This window comes from Nyctereutes procyonoides, unplaced genomic scaffold (genome assembly GCF_905146905.1).
Source record: "Nyctereutes procyonoides isolate TBG_1078 unplaced genomic scaffold, NYPRO_anot_genome, whole genome shotgun sequence".
Lineage (NCBI taxonomy): Eukaryota > Metazoa > Chordata > Mammalia > Carnivora > Canidae > Nyctereutes > Nyctereutes procyonoides.
In genome coordinates this window covers 19973023-19990538 of record NW_026575048.1, presented here as the reverse complement: position 1 = coordinate 19990538, position 17516 = coordinate 19973023, and the positions used below count along the sequence as shown (strand labels likewise).

General features: G+C 49.8%; 1 protein-coding gene across 1 annotated transcript in view; it reads left to right on the top strand.

Annotated features, from left to right (window-relative positions):
* The first annotated feature begins 6085 nt into the window (after positions 1 to 6085).
* KIF3C (kinesin family member 3C) overlaps positions 6086 to 17516 on the top strand; it is a 38853-nt gene continuing 27422 nt past the window's right edge. Inside the window, exon 1 of the mRNA XM_055327490.1 lies at positions 6086 to 8221. Coding sequence (XP_055183465.1) covers positions 6662 to 8221 — 1560 coding nt within the window. The 5' untranslated portion in view covers positions 6086 to 6661. The remainder of the gene's footprint in view (positions 8222 to 17516) is intronic.

Here is a 17516-nt window from a genome sequence, read left to right as displayed (position 1 = left end):
GGAGTTTCTTCCTCCCACCAAGCCAACAATGGGTCTGAACTCCTATGAGATTCGTATTCAAATCAGGACTGAGAAGCAACCATTTTGCCATGTCCACAGGAAGCTTGCCTTGTGGCACAGGAGACAGATCACTCGGGTTGAAGGTTTGGAGTCTGAAGACTGTGCCATTTGATGGCGGGGTGTCCTTCTCTGGTCACTTGGCCTGAAGCTTGGAGTCCTCCTTTGAATGTGGGGATATTAATATTTGTTCTCTCTTGGGGTTGACATGGGGATTAAGTGAGAAATACAGGCGATAACACGTTGTTAACTGTAAATCATTCTACAAATATAAGGGTGTTTTTCTGTTTTTGTTTTCATTTTTTTACCACCCCTTCTTTGTCTTGTCTCCTTATTTCTGTGCCCTGAAGGTCTTGGAACATTCATTCATTCATTTGCTTTACAACTGATTTTGGTGAACTAAAGTGAATATAGTATCAGGCTAAGTGTGAGGAAAGGAGACACAGAGATAAAGAGCATAGCTCCTGGGTCGCTTAGCTGGTTCAATCGGTTAGGCATCTGCCTTTGGATCTGGTCATGATCCCAGGGTCCTGCTCAATGGAGAGCCTCTCCTTCTTCCTCTCCCCCTCACTTTTGCTTTCTCTCACTTTCTCTCAAATAAATAAATAAAATCTAAAAAAAAAAAAAAAAAAAAAAAGCATAGCTCCTGTCTTCATGAGGCACATTTTATGGGGAGGGAGACAGACTCAGGGAACCATAGTACAACAAGGTAGACTGCCATGAGTACTATAAGGCTAATTAAACAATAACCTATAGAATTATGAGGAAAGAAAAGATTATTTAGAATAGAAAGAATTAGGGGAGGCAAAGATGGCTTCCCAGAAGAAGTGATATTCATACAAGGCTTTCATTTATTTCATTTATTTATAAATATACTGAGCACATGCTATGTGCCAGGAACGGGACTAGTCATTGTCAAGAATGAACAAAACAGAGGCACCTGACCAGCTCAATTGAGAGAGCATGCAACTCTTGATCCTGCGTCATGAGTTTGAGCTCCACGTTGGGCATAGAGTTTACCTAGAAAAAAAGAAAATGGGGGTGCCTGGGTGGCTCAGTCAGTTAAGCGTGTGCCTTCAACTCAGGTCATGATCCCAGGGTCCAGCTCTCTGCTCAGGGGGGAGCCTGCTTCTCCCTCTGCCTGCTGTTCTCCCTTCTTGTGCTCTCTCACTCTCTCTCACATGCTTTCTCTCTATCAAACAAGTAAAATCTTTAAACAAAATTTTTTTAAAGATTTTATTTATTTATTCATGAAAGACACACAGAGAGAGAAAGAGAGAGGCAGAGACACAGGCAGAGGGAGAAGCAGGCTCCATGCAAGGAGCCTGATGTGGGACTCGATCCTGGGTCTCCAGGATCAGGCCCTGGACTGAAGGCAGCGCTAAGCCACTGAGCCACCTGGGCTGCCCTAAACAAAATTTTTTTAAAAAGAAAAGAAAATGAATGGAACAGTCTTGTTATATTTTCACAGAGCAACAAAAGTGGGCAAATAATTATCGAATTACAAGTATGCTAAATTCTATGAAAGAAAGTAAAGGGAACAATGAGAACAAATTACAAAGAGATATAAATTAGGTGGGAAAGTCAAGAAATATACCCTTAGGAATTGACATTCAAATTGAGAGCTGAAAGATGAAGAGCAGGGATCTAGGGAAAAATGGTGAGGATGAATGTTCTATGTAGCAGAGACAGACCCTGTGTAAGTGCCTTGTGGTAGGAGATTGGAGGGGAGCTGGAAAAGACCATTGAAACTAGAGCCCAGGGAGAAGGTGAAGAGTGGCATGAGATGTGACAGGAGATATGGCAGGTACCAGATTATATAGGTAGTTGGGGGTTACATTTAGGATTTGGACTTTAACTTATGCTCAATGAAGAGCATTACAAGGTTTTAAGCATGGGGTGACATGATCAGACATGTATCTTTATTTTTTTTTTAATTTTTATTTATTTATGACGGTCACACAGATAGAGAGAGGCAGAGATACAGGCAGAGGAAGAAGCAGGCTCCATGCACCGGGAGCCTGACGTGGGATTCGATCCCGGGTCTCCAGGATCGCGCCCTGGGCCAAAGGCAGGCGCTAAACCGCTGCGCCACCCAGGGATCCCAGACATGTATCTTTAAAAGACTATTTAGTAAAGAATGGGTGAGGGGAGGCAAGGGCATACCTAGGGAGACCAGACTGGAGGCTAGTGTAGGATGCCAGGCGAGAGAAGGTGGTGGTTTGTGTCATGATATTGGCTGTAGAAGTAGAGAAGTTGGTAGTTTTGACAAATATTATGGAAGTTGAATTGATAGGATTTGGTGTTCGGAGGAATATACTGGGGGTGGGGAAAGAGCTGTTTACAGGGACATTCTTGGAGGGCAAAGTTTGGAAGGAGGATGATGAGTTCAGTGTGCACAAGTAGAACTTCAGGGGCATGGGAGCCATCCAAGTGGCGATGTCCATTAGAGAATTGAATTTAAAGATTCGGAGCTCAGGGAAGTCTGGGCTGGAATACCAATTTAGAAATCATTTTGACATTAGTTGAAGTCATGAGCTATAGGGGTCATCATAGAGTGACACTGAAAGAAAAAGAGGGCTTAGGATCTTAACCGACACTATTTAATGTTAGAGTTGAAGGAGGCCAATCAGTTAGGGAGATTGAAACTGAGCAATCAGAACTCAGAAGAGCTTGAGGAGGAAAACCAGAAAAGTGTCGTAGGGTCATGAAAACCACAGAAAGTAAGTGAGAGTTTGCTAAAGAAGGAAGAAGTGGGTTATGTCAAAGACTCCTACTGAAAGGGGCCCTCTAGAATTGGCACCATGAGGTTCCTGATACCCTTTGCAAGAAGCATCTGTATTGAACAGTGGTAGGAGAAGCCATATTGAGTTGCAGAATGAATAGAAGATGAAGCTGTGTAGACAGGTACAAAATTAGAAGAACATTGCCAACAGAGATGTAGCACCAGCAAAGGCATATGGAGGTGCCCAAAACTGTGGTGTGCTTGGAGGACTTAAAGCAAACCTAAGTAGCTAGAGACTTGAGTGTGGAACAGAGAGAGGGAAGGAAGAGTGGCCGATGAAGATGCTGAAAAAGGAAACACAGGATGTGAACAGCCTTGAATTTGAGGGACAAAAGGAAGAAAAACTATGATTTCTTGAATGCCTTCTACATCCTGGGAGTTTTTATATTATCTCATTTAATACTCATGTAAACCCTGTAACAGTAGAATTCCTATTTTCACTCTTCCCACTGAGAAAATAAGCTATTCAGAGACATTTTACTTTTACTCAAAATCACACATCTTGTGAGCAATGGGATTCCAATCTCCCTCCCAAACAGGAGGATCTGGGGAAGTGCCTGCGGGGAGGGGGGGGGGATCAAGTGGGGGGGGGGAACAGGGCCAGAAGTTCTTTCCTCCAGCAGCACCACAGCATCAGGTGAGTTAGCCAAAGCAGAGAAAACGTAGTCCAAAAACCAAAGCCAAGTACAACAAGAAAATATTCTAAGAGCCAAATGGTCAGTCTATCCAAAAGCCAAGTTACCAGAGCCAAGAGAGGTTAGTCTACAAAGCCAAAACCTCACCTAGTAATTGGTCCAAAAGCCAAGTTAATCAGAAGCTTTAGAGCTTGATCAAAGAGAGGGTTGGGGAAAGCCAAGAAACTTCACAAGTAGGCGAGCCTCCAGCTAAGCCTCAAGCTTCCAGTCGAGGTTTCAGATAACACTACCTCCTCAATCTGGATTTCAGACAGGAAGGACAACTCGGGCTCATCCACAGGTGCCAATGCCCTCTACAGAGTAGAACATGGGTAGGATACTGGGTTAGTCCCTGGACTTGAGGAATTATACCTGACTTATATCCTAGAGGAAAAATACAGAGACCTCCAAAAAGAAACACCAAACACGAACCTGGTCTACTGAGGATACTCAAGAAAGCCAGAGCTATCAGGTGAACCAAGCCAGACCACAAGCCCCTATTAAGGGCTTGGTTAAAAATAAGTCTTCTCCGGCAGCCCCAATGGCCCAGCGGTTTGGCCTGAGGTATGATCTTGGAGACCGAGGATCCAGTCCCACATCAGGCCCCTGTGTGGAGCCTCCTTCCCCCTCTGCCTGTGTCTCTGCCTCTCTCTCTCTGTGTCTGTCATGAATAAATAAAATAAAAATTAAAAAAAAAAGTCTTCTCAGAGGTGACTGGTTGGCTCAATGGGTGGAGCATGCAGCTCTTGATCTAAGATAGTGATCGTATAGTAGAAATTACTCAAAAACAAAACTTTTTAAAAAAGTCTTCTCGGGGATCCCTGGGTGGCTCAGTGGTTTAGTGCCTGCCTTTGGCCCAGGGCACGATCCTGGAGTCCTGGATCGAGTCCCATGTCGGGCTCTTGGCATGGAGCCTGCTTCTCCCTCCTGTGTCTCTGCCTCTCTCTCTATATATATGTTTATCATAAATAAATAAATAAATCCTTAAAAAAATAAAAATAAATAAAAATAAAAAAGTCTTCTCATTGGCACAATAGCTCATTCCTTGTTTCATCTGAGTCTCACAACCATTCCGTAGAGTATTGTTCCTCTCCCCTTCTCCAATTGTTTTATTTTTTTAAAGATACATTTTTAAAATTTATTTATTTATTTATTTATTTATTTATTTATTTATTTATTTATTTATTTATTTAAGGGAGGTGGAGGGGAAGAGGGAGAGGGACAAGCAGGCTCCTCCCTGAGCCTGGAGCAGAGAGGGCCTTGATCCCACAGCTGAGAGGGGCTTGATCCCACAACCTGAGCCACAATCAAGAGTCGGGGTTTAACTGACTGAGCCCCCCCAGGCGCTCTCCAATCGTTTTAAACAGATGAGGAAATTGCAGCTAGAACAAGGTAAGAGATTGCCCAAAGTCACATCATTGGATGGAGATCAAAAGTGCAAGTTCAACTCCAAGCTTTGTTTTATGCAAATTCTGTCTCTCTTGCTGCTGTGGAAAAGAAATCGGTCAGGAAAGACTTCCCAGAAGACGAAGTGCCTGAACCGCACCAGCAAGTGGCAGGCCACCAAGTACAGAAGGGTGACAGTGCCCTCTGGGCAAAGGCACAAGGACGCAGCACGGCAGAGCCAGCGCAGTAAACAACACAGGGTTCTTCGAATGTGAGCCCCTTGTGGCCAAGAAGGTCCAGCTCCAAGAATGGGGCCTGGGGCTCAGCAGGGGCTGGGGAACTGCTGGAAGGAGCGAGGGAGCGAGGGAGCGAGGGAAGGGAGCGGAACGCAGATTCTCCCCCGGAGAGTACTGGAGATGAGGCCGGGAACCGGGGCCGGGGTCAGAAGTCGGCGGGGCTCGTACCCAGCAGCGGAAGAGGAGGGAGGGGGCCGCGTGCGAGTGCAGGGAAGACGCAGGAGAGAAGCAGCTGGAAGAGGTTCCAGGAGATAAGACGAAGGCCAGAAGTAAACCAGGCTGGCGAAAGGGAAGGACACAGTCAAGAAACGTTTGGGAGTCAAGGTGCCAGGCAACGCTCTGAAGGGGAGGGGTGACCTGTGCGCCTGCACCCCTGCAAGGCAGGAGCCGCCGAGAGACGGCGGACGGCGCCCCGGGGGGAACGCGCGTGGGGGATGGTAACCCCCGACCCCGCCAGGTGGGCTGCGCCCTCAGCAGTCAGTCTTCGGTCGCGTGCCCGAGGGGGAGGGGCCTCCCGGGCCGGGGAAGGCGGCAGCAACCTGCCAGAACCCCGTTAACAAAGGCAGGACTACAATTCCCAGCATGCTCGGGCCCGGTGGGGTGACGGCGGGCGGTGGCTGCGCCGCTCCCGCCTGCTGGGCGCGGGACCTGGGTGGGCCCCCGAGCCGGTCCCCCGGAGGGGTCTGCGGGGGAGCGAGCGGGCGATGCACCCCGGCCCCGCGCGCGCCGGCCGCGCCGGGCTCGCGCCTCCCGCCCGCGGCCCCGCCCCTTGCCCCACCCCAGCCGGGCGGCGGAGCCGGGGCCGCAGCGCGGCGGCAGCATCACTCTCGCCGCCGCTGCTCCGCCCCATCCCCTTCTGTTTTCCTCCCTCATTCTCCGGTGGCAGCGGCGGGGAAGGTGGAGGCAGGGGCAGCAGCAGCCGCGCAGGCTGCGATGAGTGATCCCCCAGCGCGGGGCGAGGACTCCAGGTGAGCCTCTGCCCTCGGGAGGACCGGGACCCCCGGCCGCCCAGGACCAGCAGCCCCCGCCATGGATCCCTAGAAGCGGAGGAGGAGGAGGAGGAGGAGGAGGAGAAGACAGCCTCGCCGCCCACCCCCATCCCATTTTCCTCTTCCTTTATCTCATTGTTGCCGTCGCTGTTTACGGCAGCGCTCCCTCTGCCCCAGCATGGGGCGGGCTCCGGGCACTGCCGTTCGGCCGGCGCGGCTCCCGCGGCTGCCGGGGGGCTCAGCCTGATTCTCCTGCCCTGCGGGTGCGGCGAGGACCGGAGGGCGCTGGCGGCCCGGACTGCAGCGGCGGCGGGGCCACCTCCCAGCATCCCCACCCTCGGAGGCTGCATGCGGATTGAGGAGCCGAGCCGCGCCTGGGGGCTGGGCCGGCCCCGCTGATCCGGACCTATCGAGGCCAGCAGGACCGCCCAGGCTGCGGAGGGGCCCCGGGGGCAGGAAGGAAGGAGCAGCAAGATGGCCAGTAAAACCAAGGCCAGCGAGGCCCTGAAGGTGGTGGCTCGGTGCCGCCCCCTCAGCCGGAAGGAGGAGGCTGCTGGTCACGAGCAGATCCTGACCATGGACGTGAAACTGGGCCAGGTGACCCTGCGGAACCCCCGCGCTGCCCCCGGGGAGCTGCCCAAGTCCTTCACCTTCGATGCCGTTTATGATGCCAGCTCCAAGCAGGCGGACTTATACGATGAAACCGTGAGGCCCCTGGTAGACTCGGTGCTTCAGGGTTTCAATGGCACGGTGTTTGCCTATGGCCAGACGGGCACTGGCAAGACCTACACCATGCAGGGGACCTGGGTGGAGCCCGAGCTGCGCGGGGTCATCCCCAATGCCTTTGAGCATATCTTCACCCACATCTCTCGCTCCCAGAACCAGCAGTACCTGGTCCGGGCCTCCTACCTGGAGATCTACCAGGAGGAGATTCGAGACCTGCTCTCCAAGGAGCCTGGCAAGAGGCTAGAACTGAAGGAGAACCCCGAGACCGGTGTCTACATCAAGGATCTCTCCTCCTTTGTCACCAAGAATGTCAAGGAGATCGAGCACGTGATGAACCTGGGAAACCAGACCCGGGCGGTGGGCAGCACGCACATGAACGAGGTCAGCTCCCGCTCCCATGCCATATTCGTCATCACTGTGGAGTGCAGCGAGCGTGGCTCAGATGGCCAGGACCACATCCGTGTGGGCAAGCTCAACCTGGTGGACCTGGCTGGCAGTGAGAGGCAGAACAAGGCGGGCCCCAACACAGCTGCAGGGACCGCCGCGCAGTCCACGGGGAGTGGCGGTGGTGGAGGTGGTGGTGGTGGTGGTGGTGGTGGTGGTGGTGGAGGTGGAGAGAGGCCCAAGGAAGCCTCCAAAATCAACCTCTCACTGTCTGCCCTGGGCAACGTGATCGCTGCTCTGGCGGGCAACAGGAGCACCCATATCCCCTACCGGGACTCCAAGCTGACCCGGCTGCTCCAAGACTCTCTGGGGGGGAACGCCAAGACCATCATGGTGGCCACTCTGGGGCCAGCTTCTCACAGCTACGACGAGAGCCTCTCCACCCTGCGCTTTGCCAACAGGGCCAAGAACATCAAGAACAAGCCCCGGGTGAACGAGGATCCCAAGGACACGCTGCTGCGGGAATTCCAGGAGGAGATCGCCCGCCTCAAGGCCCAGCTGGAGAAGAAGGGGATGCTGGGAAAGCGGCTCCGGAGGAAGAGCAGCCGCAGGAAGAAGGCTGTGTCGGCCCCGGCTGGGTACCCGGAGGGGTCAGTGATAGAGGCCTGGGTGGCTGAAGAGGAGGATGACAACAACAACAACCACCGCCCACCCCAGCCCATCCTGGAGTCAGCTTTGGATAAGAACATGGAGAATTACCTGCAGGAGCAGAAGGAGCGCCTGGAGGAGGAGAAGGCAGCCATCCAGGATGACCGTAGCCTGGTGAGTGAGGAGAAGCAGAAGCTGCTGGAGGAAAAGGAGAAGATGCTGGAAGACCTAAGGCGGGAGCAGCAGGCCACAGAGCTGCTCGCAGCCAAGTACAAGGTAAGGGCCCGGGAGAGCAGGGGTACTCCGGAGAGGCCCATAGGCATCCAGGCTGGCAGGATTTTCTTTGAGGGTCTATGACCTGACCTGAAGCAAGGTGTCCTCCTCAGCACAACACACTGCCCTCCTGCCAACCACTCCCCAGCCGCTCCGGGGCTGCCAGGCAGAGCCTTCCAGGAGCACTGAGGAGAACACACAAACCACACACACACATGCACACACGAAGCAAAGCAGGCAGTCTTTCAAACCAATGAGCTTGGGTCGATCTGCCCGACTGCCTGTCAATCTCTGTTGGTGGCCCTCTGAAGTGTCAGTCAGGTCCTCAGCCTCATTTGGCTGTGGGGTCTCTTGCATGGCCTTCTCCCCTGGGAACTCCTCCCTCTGCAGCACCTTCACACCTCACACCATTTTAATGATACCTGACATCTGGTTAGCACTTCCCAATTTACCAAATGCCCCACAGACGTGATCTTATTTGATCCTTAGCCATCCAGGGTACAGGTTCTTAAATCCCCATTTTATAGGTGAATAACTAAGGCTCAGAGGTGACCTGACCATGGTTCCATCCTACAGAGTGGCAGAGCTGAGCTGGAACACATGGGCCTTGTGCTCTTCTGGGACTTGGATGGCAAGGCAGGACTGGGGATGGACCCTGCTCCCCACGAAAGCAGTCCGTGGGAACCATGCTGTGCAGGACCTAGTGCTTGGTAGCCTTAGGAAGGAGATTCAGAGATCACAGAGAGGGTAGGGGAGAGTGCTGGGCTCTACCCTGGAGAACTGGAGTCTAGGCCCAGCTATGGTATCGCCCATTGAGTGGTTTTTGTGTAAGTTGCTTCCTCCTTTCCTCAAGCCTCAGTGTGGGGCTGAGGTACAGGGGCCCCTGCCAGGCCAGCCACAGACCTGGTAAATTTCATTGCTGCAGATGCCACAACTCAGTGTTCCAGGCATTTCCAGGTCCATGGATTTCTCAACACTGGGGGTGAGAGGAAGGACACAGGGAACAGGAGCTGATGACTTCCTGGGGAGAACCAAACATTGCTATTTTTTATGCCCTCACAAGTGTGCGGGCTAGGGAGCAGGGAACCCAGCCTGGGGAGGGAGAGCTTCAGCTGCCAGAAGACTGGGCAGATGAGCCGTATGCCATTGTCTGTGTTATGGGAATGTGCTGCTGCACCAGGGGCTCTGGCCTTGCATCTTTAATATTTAATTCACCTCCGTGAGCTCAGCAAGGGTTCTGCTGAGGTGATTCCTCAATGGATCAGGTGTCTGGCACCTTTGGGGCCATCCTGGAAGAAGCAAGATGTTAGCTGAACAGTTAGACTCAGCCCTCCCTGGGAGGAAAGGAATCCAGGCAATCTGGTGGTGTCCACTGGGAAATCTCACAGGGCCTATCTGTCATTGGTTTCATTACCAAGGGTACTCCCCTTACCCCTTACTTCCCTTCTCCACCCTCATTCCCCTTAAAGCTGAGAGGTAGTGGAATCTAAGACCGTAAAGAAGCACACTTCAGTCCTGAGGAAATGGGTAGAGGAGTTGATGAGAAGGATCCAGGGGATCCTTCCCATTGGGAACAATGGGGTCTCCCACTGCCAGGGACTGACTGGCTCCCCCAGTAAGATTCTTGGATCTAAGGCAATGTGGGGCACAGCTAATAGGACAACCAAGAGGTCAGGGCAGCCAGCACCAGAATTCTTATAGTAGAGGCATTGTCCACAGAGCCCTCCTCAGAGCTGGCAGAGGCCCAGGGAAACTGAGGCCTGTACTTGCCCAGGTCCACACAGGTGAGTTAAGGAGATCCCAGACTCTCTATGCTTAATCCAGCCTCTTTCCATTTCTCCAGAGTCCCAATGTCACCTGTGCTACTTGATAATCAGAATAATTCATTTTTATGTAACACTTTGATGTCTTCATCTCGGGCAACCCCAAGAGATGGATATTACTGTTCCCATTTGACAGTTAGGGAAACCAAGACTGGGGAGGTTGAGTGACTATCTCTGTGCCCCCAGCTGAGGAGTGGTAGAGCCACTGGAACCCAGGTCTCCGAATGTTCCCAGACCTGTGCTCTTCCCAAGTCATCGCTGTCCCTCCATGTTTGCTCACTGTGTGACTCAGGGCAAAGGCCTTTGCCTCGCTAGGCCTCAGGTTTCTATTCACCTAATGAGAAGTCTGACATATCTCCCTGGGGACTGAGTGAAATGATCATTATGTGCCAGGCATTCAGATGTTAGAGAGGGAGGGTGGGGGGGCTGGGAAATTCCAGGAGGGGAATGAGTCCATATCCTGTGACTTCTTGTCACACCCAGCCCAGGACAAACAGCAACAAGCAGCTCAGAGGGGAGCCTGGACAGAAGACCCCAACTTCTTCATACCCCACAAGACACTGTCTGGTTCAGCATTGGATCTTTCTAGGATAAAGGAAACAATTTGAGGGCTCTTGAGGGATCACCAGGGTAGAGAGGGGAGGAGCACATTAGAGATAATCCCAGGCTAGCCTATTTCACAGGTTTGTGCCCAAGATTAAATGAGATCATTAGTAGGAGGGGGCATTTGAAATAAGTTGAAAGCACCAAATAAATGGAGAGGCATTAGCAGCCACAGGGTGGCTTCCGTCAGTCATCCAGGGGTCCAGTGATCTCGGGAACTGACATCTTTGTTGTTAGCTTGACTCTGTTCTCCGCGCTGGCCAATCTCAAACTGCTTCACCAACAGCTCCAGAAGCAAAGCCAGGCAAGAAAGATCTAGGAGAACTCAGAAGACGAGAGCTTGGGTCCTTCCTGGAAATTAACTGAGCTTTTGCTCCACAAACACAACACACCCCTCCAGTTCCCACTTCTGAGTTACAGCATCAGCTCCCCTAATCGCCTCCCCCCAAACCCTTCTTCCAGCTCACACCACCCTCTGGGGGCAACTAAGCGGGAGCTGATACGACCTAGTGCCCTCATTCACTCTCTGACTCATCTTACAGCCTGGCTTGCCTGGCTCGCCTGCTTTTCCTGCCTGCCACCCCCAGGCTCCCCGTTTCCTTTGTTCTCCCCTCACTGTGTACAAACACCCTGCCTGTCTCCTTGGAGTCTCCTTTCATCTCTCCTTCCACATTCACTGTGGGCCTGGGGCGGGGGGGGGGGGGGGGGGGGTGGGAGGGTGGGGGGGGGTGTTAGGGTGTGCAAATGTGTGAGGGCTTGTGATTGTGCCCTGTTTCTCACTAATCATTAGCAACCCTTACTCACGTGGTATCTCCAGGGGGCTCAATAGGGGGTGCAGAAGGAGTCACAGACCCCCAAGCTGGGGCTGGGGCTCAGCAGACACAGTGAAACTCAAATGTTTGTACACAGTGCACGTGCCACAGTGGGGACTGGTGAAAGAGTGTGGATTGGTTGGGAGAAAGCCCACTTTACTCATATTTAATTGTGCAAGACATTTTCCTAAATGACTGCTTTGATTTTGAACTTTATTTTTTTGAGGGATTGGACCAGGTGATTTGTACAACTCAGATTCTAGATACTTAGAAGAAAAAGAAGAGTATCTAGGGAGGTCAGGGCTGCAGATGACACCGAAGGCTCCAACCTTAGAGAGAAGTAGAAGAGACACTGCCTGTTGATCCCCATGTAAGTAGGTCTGGAGGGAGAAGAGCAGGCGGGTCCTGGCTGGAGCCCAGCTCTGTCTGTGGTGGGTGTAGAAAAGAGACCCTGTAGAAGTAGCCCCCGCAGCCAAAAGGATGAGATCATCGCAGAGAATACAAACTGCATTGAATTTTCACTGTCTACTCTGTGGCTCCCTCTTCTTTTCCCCACCTCTGAGCATTGGGATTGACCATAAAAAGATATGCAAGAGGGAGTTTCAAGCCCCAGAAACAGCAGTAATCACAATAATAATGCTGTTTACTTAACACTTGCTACATGCCAGCCACTATGCTACACATTACATACAAATGATCTAATGTCACCCACACAAGCACCTTGTGGTGGTGTTACTCTTGCCATTTTATAGGTGAGAAAACCAAGGCCCATGGAGGTTAAGTAACTTTCCCAAGGTCTGGTGATTTGTATGTGGCAAATCTAATTAAGGCCAGGTTGGTTTAACACATTGATCTTCTTTTATGCCTAAAGATTCAGGAATATCATTTTGGAAACTGGTTGCTAGGAAGGTGGTGAAAATGGGCAGATGCTTGTGTCATGGAATTTGAGGTGACAAAATCCAATGGGCAGCTGGAAATGGATTGGTGGAGTTTAAGAGCAAGCACAAGAGTAGCGATGGAGATTGGAGGGCCCATCTGTAGAAGAGAGCTCAAATGAGACCCACGCCTTCTGTTCTCGACACTCTCTCCCTCTAGTAAATGACTCTCCCAGGGTCTCCCATCCTGGTCTCTCTGCTGGCTGTGTTTTTTAGAGTGCTATATTTAGATCATGTGCCTCAGACATGGACAGGCCTGGGTTTAGTGACTTACTAGCTCTAAGACCTCAGTTACCTCATCTATAAAATGAAATAATAACAGTACCGACATCGGTTCTATTGAGGGAATTAAATGAGATAATCAATGTTAAAGCACTTTGCACCGTTCCCGGCATGTAAGCGCAACTGTTTATTACAATCTAATGGACAGTTTCACTTGCCTTCCTGATAAGTCAGAAACACCATGTTTTAGTCTGGCATTCAAGACCTACCAGAGACTGGCTGCCATATATCTCCTCAATATTGCCCACCCAAGCAAGCTACTCCAATAGGAGCACCTCACAACCAGCTGGTCTACCCCTATTTTTTGAACCTAATATGCACCTCACTGCCTTTCTGCTGATGGCACTCTTTTTACATCCTAGATTGTCCTGGTAGCCAGGAGGTGGGAATTAGGGGGACAGACTAAGCTCAATATTAAGAACTTTTTTTTTTTTTAAGATTTTATTTATTTATTCATGAGAAACACAGAGAGAGAGGCAGAGATGTAGGCAGAGGGAGAAGCAGGCAGGCTTCATCCAGGGAGCCCGATGTGGGACTCAGATCCCAGGACCACGGGATCACACCCTGAGGCAAAGGCAGATGCTCAACCGCTGAGCCACCCAGGTGTCCCTATATTAAGAACTTATGGATACCTAGAAATGGGCTGCTTCTAGAGGTAGCAGGCTGCAATCCCTGGAAGTCCTCAAGGAGAAATGGAGTGTCAGAGTTGCTCTAAAGGGATTCATGTATCTGTAAAGCCATTGAAGTAGATGGTCTTTAAAGTCTCTTCCTCCTAAAAGCCTTTAATTGTTAAAAATACTATTTTTAAAAAAAGATTTTATTTGGGCAACCCCGGTGGCTCAAGGGTTTAGCGCTGCCTTCAGCCCAGGGCCTGATCTTGGAGACCCGGGATCGAGTTCCACGTCGGGCTCCCTGCATGGAGCCTGCTTCTTCTCCCTCTGCCTGTGTCTCTGCCTCTCTCTCTCCCTCTCTCTCTCTCTCTGTCTGTCTCTCATGAATCAATAAAATCTTTAAAAAATATATTTTATTTATTTATATGAGAGAGAGGGAAAAAACACAAGGGTGGGGAAGGGCAGAAGGAGATGGAGAAACAGGCTCCCCACTCCCCATGGAGCCCTAAGTGGGGCTCAATCCCAGGACCTGAGCCAAAGGCAGATGCTTAACTGACTGAGCCTCCCAGGTGCTCCCAAAATACTGTTTTTTTAGAGCAAAATATAAAATACTCAGTTTATCTTTTTGAAAATTAAGATAACAGGTTTAGATTTTAATGTATATGTTCAATCAATAATAAAAAAATAATTTTCAGCTTTCTCTCATGGCCAATTAGAGAAAGACAATAAGACAAGAGAGAAGAGAATAGAGAGAAAAACAGGAAAGAAATAGAAGGGGACAGGGAAGAGGGAAAAGAGAAGTGGAGTTATATAAAGGCAGGGAGGGAGAAGGAGGGAGAGGGTGGGTAGAGGAGTGAACAGCAGGGTTCCTGTGGAGAAGAAGCTCCAATAGGAGAAAGTGCTGTAGAGGACAGTTAAATACTCATCGCTGGCAGTGTGATCATTTAACAGAACTATCATGAGCTGGGGGCATTTTGTAATATAAAGATTTGACAGGCAGGAAGCATTTAAGAGTAATACATTTCCATCAGAGATTTTGGGCTTCAAGTTACATCGAGGCTCTGCAGGCCTTTTGGTCCAGTGTTGGGTTTCTCCCAATATGCGTTGGCTGGGGGAGTGTATTATAAATTGCCCTTCGTCATTTCCAGCCCCCAGATAGCACAAGACTGGATGAAGTGGCTGTGATAATGTTTTCTTTGTGTTCTGAGGACTAGAGGAAAGGCCTGGAATTCAGCTGGAGAAGAGCACCCTTCTCCCGCCATGCCCTGCCAGCCCATTGCACTTGGCCAGTCTAGCGCATTTCTGGAGCCTTCTGGGCCTGAGAGCTGCTGAACCAGGTGGCCTGAAAAAATAAGAAAATGGTCCCTCTTCCCACAAATCCAACCCTTCAGCCCTGCACACTGTGCAAGGCATCCCCGTATGCTCGAAGTTCATAGGGCATCTACTTTTATGGTTTGGTGGATCTAGAATTTTTAACATCCTGAGAAATTCCTGGGTGTTAACTCCTGGTCAGACTAAAGAGGTACTTCTTGGTTGTCTCCCTTTCCTGCCAGATGTACTCAGCAGAGGAGGACCAGGCCCTGGGCTGGTCTGTTTCTATAGCACTAGGTACTGGACCTGCAGGCTTTCTCCTTTTTCGAGATGAACCCACAGAATAGTAATGGCAACAATAGTAGTGATGATGACAGCTACAAATTTTTTTAGTGCATGTCTAAGCCAAGCAGGCTGCTGTTTTCTCTATGTGCATTGTTCTTCCTTAATCACCATGAAGTACTACTATTTTTTAAAATATTTTATTTATTTGACAGAGAGAGAGTACAAGCAGGAGAAGCAGCAGAGGGAGAGGGAGAAGCAGGCTCCCCACTGAGCAGGGAGCCGGATGCAGGGCTTGATCCCAGGACCCTGGGACCATGATCTGAGCTGAAGGCAGACACTTAACTAACTAAGCCACCCAGGTGCCCCAAGTAGTACTATTTTAATCTCCTTGTGACAAATGAGGATCCACATGCCCAGGAAGTGTTAGGGCCAGAATAGGAGCCCCCGTCTGCCTGACTCCAGAGCCCATGATCTTCACCTCCACACTATAATACCAACCTTGGAAATGAAGGATTCATGCCAGATCCCCGGCTAATAGGCCCCAGTGGGAGCTCTTGTCTGCTGAGATGCTTAACTCAACTTATCTCTGTCCTTCCGTATGATGCAAACCCCCAGCCTCTGACTCACCTGGCTCCATCCATTCATATAATCAACAAATCTTTTTGTGTACCCATGACCAAGAACATAAATCTGTAGATATAGTTAACAAAGTCTTCAAATTATTTCAATTTCTGGAAGAAATGAGAATTCACGGCTAGTGGTTATTTCTAGGAATTTTAATGGGGAAGGGAGCTTTCGATTTTCACTTTGTACTTTTTTTACTTTTTTTGCTTTTACGGTAAGCATATATTATTTTGTTAAATAAAAACTAATCTAAAAATTTTAAGAGAGAAAAAATATAAAAGAAATGTGAGGGATGCCTGAGTGGCTCAGTGGTTGAGCATCTGCCTTCAGCTCAGGGCCTGATCCCGGGATCTGGTATTGACTCCCACATCAGGCTCCCTGTGAGGAGCCTGTTTCTCCCTCTGTCTATGTCTCTGCCTCTCTCTGTGTGTCTCATGAAAAAATAAATAGAATCTTTAAATAATAAAACAACTAAAATCTTTTAAAAAATGAATAATTGAGGAAGATCCATGGTTGATAATAATTCTCAGTGATACCCAGTTATTGGCAATCCTGTGACCTTGGACAAGTCCCTTCCTCTCGTGGGGACTGTAAGAAATGATCAGTAGATGATTCCTTGCTTTCTGCACCATTTGCTGATTCACCTGAGAAGCAACAGGTTAGGACCCCAGGGTTAGAGGTCAGCCTCTAACCATTTGCTGATTCACCTGAGAAGCAACAGGTTCTGTTGCAGAAATGGTTCTGTTGCAGAAATGGTTCTGCAACCATTTGCTGATTCACCTGAGAAGCAATCACCATTTGCTGATTCACCTGAGAAGCAACAGGTTAGGACCCCAGGGTTAGATGGTCAGCCTGAATGATGGACAGTGGGAATTAGAGAGGAATGACCAAGCGTTGCCTGGGAGCTTCAGGTCATATGACCCCAGATGACCCACCCAAGCTCCTGGGCCCTGTGCCTAGGCTGTCAAATGCTGAGTCTGCACTTCATGTCTCCTTATGTCTCATCCAGTTCTGACACTGTGGCATCCTATTGTCTGGCTGGAGGGAAATAGGGGAGAAGGAGGAAGTAGGGATCAGATCTGAGGCGCTCGTGGTTTTCTCACTGAAGTGGATGGGCCAATTTTTTTCTTCCTGCTTTTCTCTACTGGGCATCCTTACCCTGCCCAGAACGAGGCTGCAAGTGAAGTCCAGGTCACCTCACTCCCCAGCCAATATGTTTCCTGATCCTGAATTGTTTTCTTTTGATGAGAGAATTCCTAGCATCCAAGAGACTGATCATTTCTGTCACATTTCGAGACATCCAAGGAGATTCAAGGCAGGAAACAGACTGGGTCTCCTAATTTCTGTTCCCCTAAGGCAAAGAATCCCTGAAAATAGCACTGTTCTTCCCTCTACCATTGCCTCTTTTATTTCGTTTTCCCTTACTGCTGGCTCCTCAAGATCTACAACCAGGGAGCCCCAAAAAGAGAAATAGGTCTTTGACAGTCAGCATGGCTATAATAAGAGATAGAAGCAAAGACCTGTCCAATAATTGTTTTGTTTTGTTCTTTGTGATAAGTCATGAGTACCTGTCAATCCACATACTGATTGACGAGTAACCTCTGACTTCTGATTGTACTTTATCACTTACCAAGTACTTTCACATCTGTTACCCAACTCACCATTCTTACCCAAAGCCTATGAGGTTTGTGGGTATTGTCTTCCATTTGACAGATAAGAAAACTGAAGTCCAGGGGATGGTGCCCTAGATTTCATAGCAAATAGGGTGGCACAGTGTGTCCTAGTATTCAGACTCCCTGACATGCCCAGTGCTCTTTACATCATCCCGCTATGGAACTTGGGAGGTGGCCTTTCCCAGGAGCATTCCAGCGGTTAGTCTCTCTCTGGGGTGCTAGGGATCCTGACAACCTCTGCCGAGCACACAATTAACATTCTAACCACTCATCTCAGAGGCCCCCGTAAGATGCCTCAGGCAGAAGCATCATCAGCAGAGATCTGCCTGTTTTAGCTCG